The sequence below is a fragment of the Serinus canaria genome, chromosome 8 (genome assembly GCF_022539315.1).
Source record: "Serinus canaria isolate serCan28SL12 chromosome 8, serCan2020, whole genome shotgun sequence".
Taxonomy (NCBI): domain Eukaryota; kingdom Metazoa; phylum Chordata; class Aves; order Passeriformes; family Fringillidae; genus Serinus; species Serinus canaria.
The window spans coordinates 18,533,105-18,550,129 of NC_066322.1; the positions used below are offsets into that span (position 1 = coordinate 18,533,105).

General features: G+C 37.0%; 1 protein-coding gene across 6 annotated transcripts in view; it reads left to right on the forward strand.

Annotated features, from left to right (window-relative positions):
* AGL (amylo-alpha-1, 6-glucosidase, 4-alpha-glucanotransferase) overlaps positions 1-10,135 on the forward strand; it is a 36,166-nt gene extending 26,031 nt beyond the window's left edge. For all 6 annotated transcript variants that reach the window (XM_050977590.1, XM_050977589.1, XM_050977588.1 and 3 more), the window contains exons 26-34: positions 797-1,022; positions 1,433-1,544; positions 1,924-2,059; positions 3,226-3,338; positions 3,992-4,203; positions 4,739-4,836; positions 5,389-5,476; positions 5,567-5,700; positions 7,091-10,135. In XM_050977590.1, coding sequence (XP_050833547.1) covers positions 797-1,022; positions 1,433-1,544; positions 1,924-2,059; positions 3,226-3,338; positions 3,992-4,203; positions 4,739-4,836; positions 5,389-5,476; positions 5,567-5,700; positions 7,091-7,208 — 1,237 coding nt within the window. In that variant the 3' untranslated portion in view covers positions 7,209-10,135. The remainder of the gene's footprint in view (positions 1-796; positions 1,023-1,432; positions 1,545-1,923; positions 2,060-3,225; positions 3,339-3,991; positions 4,204-4,738; positions 4,837-5,388; positions 5,477-5,566; positions 5,701-7,090) is intronic.
* Positions 10,136-17,025: the final 6,890 nt, after the last annotated feature.

The window sequence follows — 17,025 nt, forward strand, 5'->3', positions numbered from 1 at the left end:
TACTAGATATCAACTAATTGTGCATTGTTGCAATCTTGTAGCTATAAATATTTAACCTGACAAATGAGCCATACGTGTAAGGCAGATTAATTTGATATTTTGTTTAATATTAATTTGAATGGAGTTTGGCACATAACAGAAACATAAAAATTAGTTGGTGTAAATCAGCATGTATTTATGCTGCTGTAGATTTGCCCAACTGTTGGCTTTCTCATGCAGAGGGATCTGCAGTCAACTAGGATGTTTATTTTGCCTTTTAAAGCTAGTTGGAATCCATGTTTTCTGCAAGGTATGCGCAACGGTTCTCAAATGAAACTTCTCATAACCTCAGTTGCTGTCACCTCTCTGTATTTTAATAGGAATTTCCCATCTACTCCTGCCCTCCGTCCCCATTCCACCCCACCCATCAGAATGGATACCAGGGTAATCATATACAAGGTCAATAAAAACCTTCCCTGTGACCTCAGTGGGATTTGGATTTAGGATCTATATCACTTCCTATTAAAAAGCAAATTATCTTTTCCATATGAATAGATGGTGTGTGTTTTGTACAAACTGATTTAAATGTATTCATGTTGAGGAATTTGTTATGGAATGGGTGGTTTTTTATTGTAAAAGAAGTTCATGCTAAATTGAGTAATTTGTAGCTTTCAACAGCAAACTTTTGGAATCTGTCTCTAAAACGCTGTTTGTCTTCTTGCTATTATCGTAACCCTGTATGCTTTGTACTTGATACTTGGTCTAACAATGGCTTTGAAGGCAACTTAGTCAAGACTGTGATTTTCTTTTGTTCTAGAAACATCATTTTAGCATTTGGTGGGACTTTAAGACATGGTCTCATTCCCAATCTGCTCGGTGGCGGGACACATGCCAGATACAACTGTCGTGATGCTGTGTGGTGGTGGCTTCAGTGTATCCAGGAGTACTGTAAAATTGTTCCCAATGGATTAGACATTCTCAGGTGTCCTGTTTCTAGGATGTATCCAAGAGATGACTCTCCTCCTCAGCCTGCTGGCACTGTGGTAAAAAATTCTTCTAATTGAACTATTTAACAAAACTATAGCATTTTAAGGAAAGGATGTAATTTTTTTCTTGCTACAAGAATCTGTTGCTATCTGTTTATGGTGAAATTTGATTATAGCACAAGAATTCCATATTTTAGGCACTTCTTGCATCACCTGATTAGACCAAGTGCAATGAGGAAAAAAAGTTTCATCAGCTTCTAAATCTTTTTGTTGCTTTTTGTCTTGAAAAAATGTTTATATGAAAACTAGTTTTTAATGGTATTGCCATTGCCAAGGATGCTACTTGAAAATGTTTGATGGTGTGGGAGTTGTTTTGGAATATCATATAAACTAGAGGTTTAAGAAATGCTTTCTATTCATTTTTCATCTTGTTTTTCACATGCCATCCAAACATGTAATGAATCTAGGATCAGCCACTTTATGAAGTAATACAGGAAGCAATGCAACGACATATGGAAGGAATAAATTTCCGAGAAAGGAATGCTGGTCCTCAGATTGATCAAAAGATGAGAGATGAAGGTAACATACACAGAACACTTGCTGTGCAAAACAGAAGCTGATGAATATATTTTGTATTTCCTTTTCCTCTTATTTCCTCTTTCTATTGAGCAGAGTTTAAAATATATATTTATTGTGACTAAAACAGTATTACTATATATATATATGTGTTATTTTTTAAGTGCATAAATAATAGCTTATCATTAGCAACTGGTCATATATTATGGTGCACGTTACCTTTAAAATTTCACTTAAAGTACAGTTGCCTTCAGAAACCTACCTCAGGTCTCTTGTTGTAAGGTCTTTTTGTCTATTAGGAAGTTTGGGTTGGGGGTGTGGGTAGTTGGGGTTTTGTTTTGCCTAAAAAATGAACTTAACAGCTGATATTCTTTCTTGCCAGGTTTTAATGTAACTGCAGGCATTGACCATGAAACTGGCTTTGTCTTTGGAGGGAACCGCTTCAATTGTGGCACTTGGATGGATAAAATGGGAGAGAGCGACAAGGCTCGCAACACAGGAATTCCAGCTACTCCAAGGTATGAAAGCTGGGCTTGAGGCAGGTTTTTATTAATCCTTTTTTTAACTTAAATTCTTCTGCAGAACCTATGAGTTCTATTGACACATCTGAGAGGTTATCTCTCAAATGTTTTAAATGTTTCTACCTACTAAAATATTTATGGATTTTTTTTTCTTTGTGCTGATTTGAATTCAAAAGCTGTGTTCTTGAGCAGCTGAAGCCCATGGCTTCTGTCACAGTTTTAGCTCCATGCCAGGATTTGGCTTCTAAATTCAGGTAGTAAAATGCAATTTAGGAAATAGTATATACTTGCTGTACTAGCAGTACTTTGTTACTCAAACTTCTTATCTGAGTTATACATTGATAATTGTGTTGTTTAAATATTTCTAAGTTTGACTTTACAGCGTCTACATTTTTAGAGTTGAGATTAAGCATTTTGACATAGGCTCTGTATTATGTACTATCAAACTACTGCAGGCATCCTCGCTTTAATTTAGTAGAGTATCAGTTTCAAATTAACTGCCACCCATGGGTAAGAATTGAGGAGAATGTTATCTTGCTTGGCAAGTTGAGCATTTTTTAATTGGGAACCAAAAGAGTTTGAGGTACTTTCCAAACGAGGCTGAGTTGGTGATATGAGAGAGAAGATTCCATCAAGTAGACAGTAAAGCTGAGTATGATACAATATGAAATATGTGCATATACTGATTACATGAATATTACCTGAAAAAAGAAGCAAGTCCAAGAAGTGCATTTAGTGCAGATTTAATCCCTCACTTTTGAGTTGAGTAGTCTCTTATGGCAGAACTATTGCCTAAGTTACAGAAGAGTGTGTGCAGTTGAAAAGCTTTGTATTGAACACAGTTTTAACATCAGAGGACCACATTTGTGATTGATCCTTTTTTCATGTTCTTAATCACTGGTATGAAATTATCTTCCATTTGTGCTGATTAGCTGTGTATGATAATGCCACTTTAAATAAGTCTGTTGGACAGAAAAAGATATTGCTACCCAGTTTACAATCAAGTTCATTCCCTGACTGAGAAATAGAGGAATAGTAGGAAAATAAGAAAAAAGAAATTGTCTAAATCAGAGACTTATGAATTTAAATTTTTCAGTTACTCGTTGAACTTTAATAGCCTTCTTAAAGTTAATAATGAGGGGTTTTTATCATTATTATTTTAGAGATGGCTCTGCTGTGGAAATGGTTGGCCTGTGCAAGTCGGCTGTTCACTGGTTGATGGATTTATCTGCGAAAAACATATTTCCATTTCGTGGAGTCACTGTGAAAAGACATGGTAAAAACAGGCACATCTCATAATTGTATGACTGGGTTATAAAAATAACTAAAACAATGAAATAGTGACCATATAACCTCAGAAGAAGGTTAGGGGTAAAAGTGCAAAAACTTGAGAAAGTATCTTGTATGATCAAAATAATTTTGTTAGTGTAAAAATTTACAAGTTTATATTGTCTTCTCAATATTTCAAATAATTTATTCTGTGGATTACAAAGAAATTTCAGAGCCCGAGTACCTTTTCTCAAAATGGGTATAAGTGATAAGGTTACTGTGTATTGTGGTGATTGAATTATTCATTACAAGAATGCAAAGTAAAATGATACAGGACACTTTCTTTTATCTTTTTGTCCCTCCCCCCATATTCATAACACAGAAAACCCCTTGCTGGGAATATTTACATAAATATCATAGGAAGTCCCTTATCTTTTGGAGGCAGTACTCTTCTAATCACGAAGTTACTTTAAGCTTAGCCAGCCCAAGTGAATATGTACCCTGTGGAGACTTTGATGTTGCATTAGTCTCACTAGAAATTTCAGTGAGCTTTTGCTCCTGTGATCTGTATATTAAGTGTCAGGAATTCAAGCAGCATACTTCTGCTGTTGTCGCTGTGTCTGATTGCAGAAAATTAAAACCGTGTATAACATCTTGCAGGAAAGGAGGAGATTATCACATATGATGAGTGGGACAGGAAAATTCAAGGACACTTTGAAAAGCTGTTCTTTGTCTCTGAGAATCCAGCAGATCCTAATGAAAAACACCCAGATCTTGTACACAAACGTGGAATTTATAAGGACAGTTATGGAGCTTCGAGTCCATGGTGTGATTACCAACTCAGGCCAAATTTTCCAATAGCAATGGTTGTGGTAAGTGTGGGTGAATGGGAGGAGGGCTTTGCGCTTAAATGCAAGCTTAGTTCAGTTATAAAGAAAATTTTAAGGTCTGTCTGCATGGCATTCTATCAGGAACATACATTGCTTGGAATAACTTTTTGAAAGCAGCTTTTTTTCCATGCTTTTAATATTCATCAATCTTGGTCTGTATCCTAAAAATATATCAAGACAGGACTTGCCAATTTGCTGTGTTTACTGTATTCAGAATCTTTCATGGCTAGGTCTGGGAGGCTGCTTTTCCCATCAAATTGGCTAAAAATGAAGGAGTCTTTATCTTCATTGGATTTGTAAAAAGCTTCAGTAATGATATTTGTCAAGGGTATATAAAATCAAAATCTAAAAAAGAAATGGATATCTTCTGTATTCTTGCTTACTCTGACTTTCAGGTTCTGGAAGTTGATTCAGTAATGCAAAACTCAGGCTTTTTGTTGTCTTCTGCATTTGTATACACAGCCTTATGTATGTATATGCACAGACATTATTCATTGAATCTTTATTATTTTATTAGGCCCCTGAGTTGTTTACACCTGAGAGAGCTTGGAAAGCTCTGCAGATAGCAGAGGAAAAGCTTCTTGGTCCATTAGGCATGAAAACCTTAGACCCAGAGTAAGTACAGTAGAGATAAGACCAAGTGGTAATTCCTAAAGACAATAAACAGGACAGCAGAAATTATTTGATGTAGGGCTGGGGTGGTGGTGATGGTGTGAAATCTTCATTTATACCAATGAAATAAGGCTGCAGGAAGTACTTCCATAACAATTGTTTTGCTGTTCTAGAAGTCCATGTAATTGATTTCTTTATGTAGGCAGTGGCTGGGTGGTTTTGGATGCCTCACAGTAAGCAAGTCAAATTTGGTATCATACCAAAGATGTTAAATTTGCATCTTGGGACATTTGATACAGTGTACAGCACTACAGTTTGAGTAAAAGGGTAGAATTATGACTCTTAAGTCCTTTCAAGATGTTGACTGTTTTCCTACTAATTAAAATTTTATATGGAATTTCACTGTCATGTAAAGTACAGAACCTACTGGAGACCTCCCTAACTTAACCATCAGTAAATGTAAATGACAAGTTATTGGTTAATTTCTGTTTTCATTTTCTGTGTATCATTTTTAATTAAGACTTTGTTTGCATAATACTTTTTTTTTCCTTCCAGTGATATGGTGTACTGTGGAGTCTATGATAATGCTCTTGACAATGACAACTACAATGTAGCTAGAGGGTTTAATTATCACCAAGGACCTGTAAGAGCTACTTCCTTCATTTTTTGAGAAAGTGTAGTCATCTTTTCAAACCAACTGCTTTGATAATCATGTCTTTCATTCTTTGTTTAGGAATGGCTGTGGCCAATTGGATATTTTCTTCGTGCCAAACTGTATTTCTCTAGGCTGATTGGTCCAGAGATATATGCAAAAACTGTAGTTATGATTAAGAATGTTCTTTCTCGCCACTATGTTCATCTTGAAAGGTAAGGTAAAAACAAACACAGATACAAAATATTCGAAATACCAAGCTAGTGGTATCCACCATCCAAATGCATGTAAGAGCACAGATCTACTGCATAAACGGGGTCTCTTTTCTAGAGAGGAAGTTGACTGCTATATGTGCAACTGCAGGTCTCAAGTCAGATTTCAAATACAGGTGAGATCCGGTGCCTTTCACAGATTGCAAAATTCCTGATACTTACCCTTGCAAAGACTGGGTGAAATAAGTTGTACACAAAAATTAGAATCTTATTTCATACAAGAAATCAGTTTCAAAAATAAAGTGTCAATGAGTTGTTTTTTTAAAAAAATCAAAGTATTTAAAAACAAACTTTGTAAAACAATAGTTAAAGGGCAAGTAGTGACAGATTAAAACTGCAGCAGATAAAATGATGCAAAATATTGTTAGAATTATTGTGTTCTAAATGAGAAAATTAGGATTCTGAAGCTGTCATACTAATAATCTTGATTTTCTAAGGAGACAGAGGAACTTGCCTTTTGAATTTTCCCTCAAACCAAACCCGCACACTGTTTTTCCTCTTTTACTGTCTATTTTAATTAATCAGGATTTGGGACAAGCTGTAATAAACAAAACACCTTGGCCTTGGTATCTCTTCCATATAATCTGTTCTGCAGCACATGAAACAAGGATTTCTTTATGCCCAAAAGAGTAATTTAGGACTCACGAAAAAAGAGCTTGTCTGACCACACAAGAAAGGAAAAAGGATTTGTGAAGAAAAATTTTGCCTTATGTAGTGTTTTGACAGAGTCTCTTGTTTGACAGTAATAGGAATAACTTGCAGTTTGGTAGCACTCTTGGCTTTTTCTGTCTTATTAGTGTACTTTTTTTTTAAAATACTGTTTTGATACTTTGTTTCTTTACAGAATAATTAATGTAGCACTAGGGTTTATCTGTATTTTTGTAACTGTGCTTTGTTGGGGGGTGGGGGGGGAAGTTTGTTCCTAAGGAGGAAAAGAGCATTTATGTAGTCGTGCTGTCTTCCAGCCCTTGTCACTTTTTAGCACCGTAATGAATTTAAAGTATAGTTTGGATACCATTGTTATCTTCCAAATGCAAAACTACCATAATGAGAAACAGGAGCAGCACACCAGTTGTGTAAGTTCAGTTATTATTAGTAGCAGAGAGTCTGCTTTGAAGAAGAGACACTTCCACTACAGTTAACAACTGCAGATGAAAAAAATATTAGATCTCAATTATTAAAGGATATACTATGCTTGTAGGAGAGCAGACCTTTAGTGAAGCTTTTCCATTTCCTACTGAGTTTATCTTCCAAAAGGCTTTAAAATTAAGTTCCCTTTTTATTTTCAGTCTATAATCTAACAACAGAACTCATTTCTGTTTTCTTTTTTCAGATCATCCTGGAAAGGACTTCCAGAACTAACCAATGAGAATGGGCAGTATTGTCCTTTCAGCTGTGAAACTCAGGCCTGGTCAATTGGTGTTATCCTTGAAATCCTTTATGACTTGTAAAAGTTTCTTTTGATTGATTTGGTGAAACTTCTGTGTTCTTACTATTGGGCATAAATGAACACTTGGCTTACACTGCAAGGGAAATTAATTGTTTTGCACAATCACTTGAGTTGTGTCCTGACTTTCAGAGATGCTGAATGCCAGCAGCTTCTGTGCCCTATAACTGTGTGGGGCTTAGGTGTTTTGAAAATCAGGTCATGACAATAAAATAAAACTGCAGTGCACACTTGATGCAGCAGCTTTTAGTAAGGAACAATTTTTAAAATATGCACAAACTTAATTTTAAGTAGCTTTGGTTTTTTAGCCTTTTCAAAACAAAATCTTAATGTAACAAAGTAAATTTTCTCCTTCCTGAGCTAAAAATAAGTAGTACAGCTCTTATGGTTTTTTTTCTTCGTCTCTTAAAGAGTAAATGGATGTTTTTTACAAATGCAAGCTTAAGGGGAAGTAGACTAACCTCTAGCTTTTTAAGTTTGGTATGCGTTGTGCTCTAGCACCATGCATTAATGAAGGCATAATATGTTATCTCTCCATTGAACTGTATAATGGGGATGTTTCTGTATGTGTTCAATTGAACACTCCACTAAGCAACCACAGAAATAAAGTGTATGAATACTGTAATAAATCAACTTTTGAAGTTATATATAAAATTTTGGAGACTTTACTTTGAGAGTTAACTCAAGCAATAATGAGATAACATCCTATGTTAATCTGTCTTTAGATTTATTTAAATACCATGAGCCATATAGCAAACCTGTTTCTTCATTTATTTCTGGTTTTCACCATGGGTAATTCAAATGCACAGCCTGTATGTTAGGGAAGGCTCAAGTGCTTGAGCTTATTAAATTAGTTTATTGAAAGATAGGGTCACCTGAGCCCTTCTTTCTTGGGAAAGTCCTATCTCTATTAATCAGGTAGAAATGGAAACAATGGAAAGACATAGTAGCCTGCTATTACAGAGGTGAATATGAGGCTTCTGGGCCTTGTGAAATTGCACCAATAACAATAAGCATGCTGTGTGGTGTCCTCTGGGAACAATCCAGTGAACATGATGCAAAACATGTTTTTTCGTATTTGGATGCCTGCATGTCCTTATTAAGTTCAGGGTTCAAAAACTGAGAGGACAGCAGTTGGTAGTTCTCAAACTCTTCATACATTTTTTTCATCCTAGTGCAATAAACAGGCAGAGAGTGAGGTTGACAACACTTCCCACATGACAAGGCAGAAAAGCAAAAGCACTATTTCTGAATGTTAGACAACATATGCTGAAAAAATAAATATGGGATGTAATTATAATGCACTAAAACACAGATCAATATTTTATCATGTCTGTATTTTAAAGTTTCTGTATTCTGTCTAAAGTACAGTGCACATGCTGTCTTGTTCAGGGAGATGTATTTCAGGTAGATACTGTAAGGGCAAGTTAACCAGTTCAAGAGATGAATTGTAAGAAGTGGCTATACTCATATACTATTTGTTTGAAAGGTTAATAAGGATTTTAACTCCCTTGCTCAAGTGTTCAGTCCTTAGAAGTTAGGAATAGGTAACGTCTATATTATACCTTAACTTCTGAGCTGCAGTACATGGATTGGGAATTTATTTTCTCAACACAATGCATAAGAAACGTCATTTGGTCAAAAATGTTACTGAAATGTCAGCTACAGATTATTTTTTTAATGTGCAAGAGGCATAGAAAGTATTTTTCATACTGCACTGAACTTTCCAAAATTCTTGATAATTATATTGAGGTTTCTGTCCTACTGTTTCACTAGTTTTACTGTTTTCCTGGATACTTATTTCTTGTGTATTATTTCAAGGTATGTTTTATGGCTCCTGTGGCTTAGAAAGCAGGAACAAAATGGCAGAAAATAATTTGTTCTTACTTCATGAAAACATTTTAAAATTGGAAGTGAAGCTTAAGAGCTATAACTGTTGCAGATTTCCACCAGGTGTCAAAATTATATTCATTGGCAACAACACTCTTTAAGTGTTGGGGAAAAAAAACATGAGAAATTTTTCATCAAAACCTTCCTATGCTATGTACAGATTGCTTTCCAGTTTTGCAACCTGCACTGCTGATAGAGACTGCATATTTGTCATTGCTAGGGTTTTTTCCTAATTTAATAGTAAAATTTTAAAGAGAAATCACCGCTGTGTTCACAAAAATACATATGTTACAAACTTCTAAACATGCCCATTTATAATGTTGCTTCTGCACTGATTAGTTGAGCATAGTTTTAGTGACAAATATTTTAAATAGGGAAAAATATGTAATGGTTGACTTTGCTGTTAAGTAGCAACAAAAGTAAGATTTAAGGTTATTAACTTTCTTGGGGGGTGGTGGTTTATTGGTTTGGAGGTTTTTCTTTTTTTTTTTTCTCAAAAAGCTACTCAACACTTTGTCAAGCCAGACAGTTTAAAAATGAAGAAGGAAGAAAACAATGTTAACTCTAATATAAAATGAGCTGATATCCATATAGATCAAGTCATTATCCCCTAAAAACAGCTGACTTATATTGATTGATCCTTAGCTGTATCACTATCATTTGTATTTTATACTCAAGGACTTGTAGTAATGCAAACCTATAATTGGTAAAATAGAAATAAACTAAATAACTCAATAATAACTGTGCATCCATTGTGTTCCAGTTGGTGCTTCTTGATCTATGTTATATTAAGAATTGGTTTTCCTCCCAATTGAAATAATTTTAACTGTTACCAATGTTCACACAGTTAATAGCTCTTGATTTATTCAAAGATGATTAACTTGAGAATTCAAGTAAACTAATGTATCATTCTCACATTGCATGTTGTAATGTAAAATGGAAACATGAGCTTTACATGTCTGTCTATCACAGCAACAACTGATTTTAGAAAATGTCATTATTCATTTCTGAAATGCACAAAATAAAATTCTTTAACTCAGAGTTAACTTTTTCTTGTGATTGTTTTTTAAAAAAAGTCAAACTTTGCAGCTGATGTCACTTGTTCACTTCTTGCAGTTCTTCACTCACACAAGGGAGAGATTGTTAATTCCTCAGGGTGAATGCTAAAATGTGCTAACAACACTTATTACAAAAACAGCAGCTTATTAAGAAGAAAGCATAAACTTGTGATTCTTATGTTGGTGTCAATGTCAGCTGTCCTAGCTGAGTCTGAGTGGGTTTGGGTTAGCAGACCTTCTGCTATCAATGTTTATATAATTTAAGTTACAGTATTGTGACTTCACTGAGACAACGGTCTTGATTAACTGATTTACAGATACCCAAGTGACACAGTGATTAACTTTTGGAGTAAAATTCCTATCACTGTGGAGAAGGCATTTTCACTTTTCAGCTCTGCTTTGTAAAATCAAAATCTCATAGCGCAGGTGCCTGGTATACTGAAAATGTTTTGCAGTGTCCCCATTTCAGTTCATGCTTTATGAAAACAGGATTTTTTTCTAATTCTCTATTCAAGCATTTTATTTAGGAAGTAGCCTATTATTATATTGTATATACTTTTAATAAATATTCTATTGAAAAATGGGTGAGGAAATGTAAAAATGACAAGTCACTGAGCTGTTGGGGGCGTTGGTAAGGTCAGAGCTGCCACCTCAGCCCTCATGGCACCTCAGGCAGCTCAGTCGAGGACCAGATGGGTGAAGTGTTACTGGTGGCTGGCAGGTTTCTCTTGTAAGCTGGAGCTTGCAGAGGGCAAGTGAGGAAGCGCCTGCAGTCAGGATACTGGAGCTCTGCCCGCCTTGCGGTGTGAGGTGAGGCAGGCCCGCTCAGGAGCCCGCCAGTCTCGCCACCGAGAGAGGAGTGGGATTCCCCGTGCCGGGCGGCTGGGGCGAGGGCCCGGCGGGCCCCGGGCACGCGGCCTCAGCCCGGCCCGCGGCGGGACCGCCGGGGCCTCAGGAGGGCTTTGCCCACACCGTCTGCTGCGGGCGGCTCAGCCGCGCTCTCCTCGGGAAAACTGGAGAAACCCGCCCCAGCTGACGGCTTGTTTTCCTTTTTGAGTGTACCTGGAAACAGTACCAAGGAAAGCGTACTTGCCTGTGAGCATCTGGGAGTTTGTGCAAACCTGGGAGCTTGTACTCCTGTGGTTTAGTGTAGCTGTACAAGGGAGAGATCAGCTCTACTCACATTCTGCCAAATTTGCCTCTGCATTTGGTAGTTCTTAGAGGTTAGTGACTTAATTAAAACAGCGGCTTCCCAGTTCTGAATTTTGTATCAAAGTGCAGATGACCAAGTGGACCAATGGCCACTTTTCATTGGGAGTGTTGATTTCAGAGCACAAGCAGCTGAACAAGGCACGAGGTTGACTGTTAATTGTTTCAGCAATAGCTGTTTTTCACACGGTCAGATTCTGAAGAAGAATTAATGTGTGGTGGTATGAAAGTGAACCTGAGAATAATATCGAAATCAGACTGTGGCTAGTCAGGTGGCAGTCTGAGCCATCTGTGCTGTTCCAGGCTCTTGTGCTTCTGTAAGCACTTGTCCAGTCCTGTTGGCTTGTGACACATTTGTCTCAATCTGTACTACCTCCTTTAACCTTTTTCTTTCAGAAATCTTAATCTCTTCTGTTTGTAACCTTTCAGCCACAGGCAGCTGTTCACCCCGTGAATAATAATTTTAGCATATTACACAAAGTTCAGTACCACTGACTATATTTGACAAATAATAAACTTGTTCACTACAATTCACATAAGCTTATGCTATCTGTGAGATCCATGAGCACTTCCCCTCCCTTTGTGTGCCACAGCAATATCTCAGTACAACTTCAAATGGAGAGACTATGCTTCACATAGTGCCATTTTGCAATGAGAATGAAAACTGGACATGAAAAAAGAGTTGAAAATGCTGCAGCCTGGCAAGGGTCTTAAGTTGGTTGATGTGAACTCCAGATACTAAAGGAGGTTAGTTTTTTTGGAGTTCTGTATTTCCGAGTTTGGACTGGCAAATAAACTGGATCTTAGTTTTGTGTGGTAGTGAGAAACATAAGATGATATCTTCTAATCAGTCTAAAGGAAGATACTTGCAGTCACATGACTTACAGACAAGTACAATTATTTCAAAGCATGATGCTCTAGAGTAGGATTAAATTATAATAGTGGGAGTCTTTTAAAGGTGATTTTTAGAGTCACAGCAACATAATTTGAGAAAGCTAAAAGATTAATTCTTCCAAGTCTCAAGGAAATCTGTTCTTTTGTGGGATACATTCAGGGGCTGTTTTTAAAATTTCTTTGTAGTTGGTCTTATGGCCATTGTCTATAAGGATCCTAGATGCAACCTAGACCTGGAGAGGGGTACTTGTTTTAACAGTATGCAATGAGAAATGGGTTCCAAATGCAGGAGTAAGGCTCCCAGCTGCTTGTGTAACACCCTGAAAAGCAGCCAAATAATAAAGCAATAGTGTCTTAGGGCAGTCGTTGGAGGGCAATAGTAGGTTGTGTTGCCAAGATATGTTGCAGTATTATACCTGAGGAGAACTTTGGGTAGGATTTTGAGGTTAGTGTGTGAATTCTGTGGAAATGAATGACTGATTCATGTGTCAGGGATGACATGTTAGAAGGGATCTTACTTGAGTGTATGGTAATCCAGAGACCAGCAAGGTGGGCTGGAGGTGTGCACCTCAGTAGAAAGCTGGGGGTGATGGGGTAAGAATAGTGCATCTCTCTATTATAGGTAGAAGTTAACATTTCCAAGTTGGCAGCAGAGGGTGGCGCCAGTTGGCCCCTGCGGCCCTGCTGGGCCGGGCCACTCAGCTCCCCGCTCCCTTCAGGGCTCTGCATTCCTGCACAGCTACACTCGCTGGGCTGGCCTTTAACAGCTCAAATCTCCATTCCTGCAAGTCAAAATCATAATAAAATCTAAACATTTTCTAAAGTTTAGAAAATGCTTCATTAATATATCCTCGTGTGGGAGAAGTGGGAAAGGAATACATCTTTGATGGCTTAGTGACAGCTTGATTTTTTAAAGGGAAAACTGGAACTAATTAATATTGCAGTATTAAAAGATCCAGTAATCTATTTCTCTGTTTTATTGCAAAGTTCAAGAATCTATTTATCTCCTAAAAATGGGAAATGCTAGGATATGAAACCAGGTGTATGTTAGGCATTTATTTATTATTTACATCATAGTTCATTTAATGCTTCTGTAATTGCTTGCAATTTTTTCTGTTTCCTTAAATGCTTTGTTTATGCATTAAAAAAAATTAATGTGAAAACTGAAAATAATTCTGCCTGGGCAATCTCTCCCTATAACTGTGGGTATTTTAACTTAAGTATGGATATTTTTTAGTGGCAGCCATTGTATGTTTAACGGGCTGCATTTTCTAGCAGTTATTCCACTTGTTGAAGCTGGATGGGAACACCCACATGTTCAAGATAATTTTGTAATTTGTAAAGCCTGTAATCAGACCTACTGGGACAGCTGTTCAAGAGCTGGTTTTGTTTTCTTGTAATGGCTGTCTGGCTAGTACTGCTGGAGGTCTCCCTGCAGGATTCTGGAGGGCCAGATTCATGTGTTTGTAGCAGTTAGGTCACTGCAGAGCTTTTCCAAGGCCTCCAGGCACCATTTGGTTAAATGTAAGAACCAGATGCTGCTATCACCTGGTTCAGAATAAATCTAGAGTAATTTGATTTCTATGCCCTGAATAATTGCAGGTTTATTTTTGCATAAGTTTGTCTTTAGACAGTTTATACACCTTTGCAAACAGCAGTTAAAAGCATAAATCAGATGTAACAATACAATGAAATTGTGTATTCCAGGGTAGGGAGTCTGTACTGTGCTGGGGTTCATGGTCACAGTAGGTTCCTTACAGCAGTTTCCCCCTCATGCAGAGGGGTGTTTTGCCTTTCTTGTAGGTACCTTTGCTGGAGTCTAACAGAACATACTCTAAATTCTACTGTAGTCTCAAAAATCTGGTAAAATTTCATTCTTTGGATTTATCAAATTGCTGATAACATTCTCTTCAGGAATGTTAAAAGCAAATAAAACCTAGTCAAGGATAGTGGTGGCAGTAGACAGGTTTTCCTCTGGTTATTTCCTTTATGTTTTCAAATAAGACCTTACAAAAATTCCTTAGAAACAGTAGGATTTGGAAATTTGTACCTGTGTTATTAGAAAGTCTTGTTTTGTCTGTGCTGGAGGATTGAGCAGAGAATGTTATAATATTTTAAAAGTCAATGTTTATTAGTTTAGTAACTGAGATAAGAACACTTCAGTTAGGTAATTAAGCATTTCTTCCAAAATTTCAGCAGATACTTTTTATTGGTTATGAAGTAAATTTTCTAACCTGAATATTGATGCTAAATGTAATTTTGTTTCCTATCTGTCTCCCTGATTTCATTTAACAAAAAAGGCTCCATGTAAATGTGGGGAGTGGGTGTTCCTGTGTCTTCTGCCATTCAAATTATAAAGCACTTCAACATTTCTTTAGAGAGAGAGCTGCAGTATAGCTCTTTCAAAAAGAATCTGTTGGAGTGTAGGACCCCAGTGTTTGAATTTTAACTTTGTTTGACTGTCTGAAAGCAACCTTACTGCTTGGCCATCAGTGAATCCTTCAGGAAGGTCAGAGGTTGAGTGATGGTTGAGGGTGGGTTATGACCACAGGGCTCTACTGCTGTTACACCAAAATGCAACACTGTCCCGACCAGGAGTTCTGACCACTGAAGGGAACAGCAGCTTGAGGAACTAGTTGTAACCACAGATGAATTTCCAAACTTATTTCAATTATCACATGGTTTTCACTTCTGAGCACTAGAAACTTTTTAAATATTGAAATCTCATGGGGAGGAGAACTCCTGTAGAGGCTGAAGAATGTTTTTCACTTGGCTGAAGTGAAAAATTTGGATTATTTTGTCAGCCTTATTTCCACCTCTTCAGCCACTTTTCTATGGTGTCTTAAAGCAGACTCAATTTCTCTGTCTTATACCTTTCTTCAACATAGCTAAAACTCTACTGTGAATTTCACCCAGAAGTCATCCAAATCCCTGGAAATGTAAGTACTACATCAGACTCAAAGGTTTTATGTGCTTGAATGTAACATTTTAAAGTCTTTTGATGTCATATACAGAAGGTAACTCAGAATAACAATTGCTGTAATAGTATCTTTTGTCTCATAAATTTAATTCTCAGCGTACTCTATTTAATTTGCTATAATTATATACTCAATGTGCTGCTAATAAATACACTCTTTCAACATGTATCTGTTTGATGTATATATATTTTCAAACATGGGGAAAGCAGTAGAAAGGATACTACATCTTTTGCATTTTTCACTATGAATGCTTTGTTAAATTCCATGTTACATTACATTTCTTTTCAGGAAACTAACATGAGGATGTTCTGAAATAGGATGCTGAATAGTTGTGACAGTGATTAGTACACACCACCCACACTTGTATGTTTCCAGTGCTAAAAATTTAAGGATTGCTCAGAATTAACTGAGGGGGCATTGGAGTAGTATGCAGGTGTTTCTGGCCCTTATCTTGCTTTCTTAGAAAATTGTGATTGCTGCACTCTGAGAACTTTTGGTAGCTTCAGAACAAGTGGAAAGTGGATGGCAGGTAGTACTACCTGGTGGTAGTGCTTTTTTTTGCAAAGTTTTGATCTTTGCTCCTTGCTTGGTAATTTTCACTGCCCCTCACAATCAATCAGTAACTATTTTCTGCTGAAAATAAGAATGCTGCTAACCCAAATCCTATGTAGCTGAACCTGTCTCCTAAGCTAAGAACAACTGATTTTGCTGCCACTGTTGCATGTGATTTCTAAATGCTGCTTCCATTGATGGGGGTACTATTAAAAGAAAAAAGCCTCCTGTTGTTAACAGATGGATGAGGAGTGACTGGTAATGGGTCATAATTTCAGACAGTGGCAAGTTCAGCAGAACACAGACGTTTAAACACAGGAATTCCAGAATTAGTTTCCCACCTGTACAGTGTTAATTCTGCCTGCTTAGGTCACTCCCACAGGGCCCCAGTAACACTGATGTTTTCTCTGAGCACAGCCCTTCTCAGGAGCTGCTTCTGTCTGCTCTGTTGTCAGGATCCACCTGTATGTGCTTGATCTGTAATCCCACTGTATGTGTGCCAGAGATTATACAGCACTTCACACCATGCCAAATCTCACCATGCTCTGTAGCAGATCTGCAGGTCTGCTGTGGCATGTGCCTTTAAATTGCTCCAACTGTAGTTAAACATTTAGTTTATAAAAAAATAAATACTAATCTCCTACAATTTACAGTTCCTTTGTTCTCACATCTGTCACATCACATGTTTAGCCTTCAGGAAACCTCACAGCCTATGCTGATGTCTGACCTAGCTGTACACAACGGCCTTCTGGGTTCTGTTTCAAGCATGGTCTGCAGATTGAGTGCTGAAATGTGTCACAAAAGTATCCAGAACAGTTCTTTCTTTGGATCATATGATGATGGTTTTATACAATGGAACAGCTAAAATATTCATTGAATGACTTTAGAGATGTTATTTACCATGCCACATTCTGCAGAAAATTACATGACATTTAGGAACTAATTCATGAAGGTTGTGTCTATATATTACTTCTATGCAGGTTGATTTTTAAAAAAATATTCCAGAATTTATATCTTTGGATGTGTAGACCACAGGTTTATCTACTACTCTAAAAAACTTCATTTCTATTATTGTTACTGGAAGCCACACACTCCTACCTTTGTTTTACCTCCACATCAACAGAGAAAGCATTGGAAATATTAAAAAAAAAAAATTACCTAAAAACCCCTCTTGTTTCTGTGAAGCTTATATTTGAAGTTGAAAGTATCTAGCTCCACTGCTTAATACTGTGGACTAACT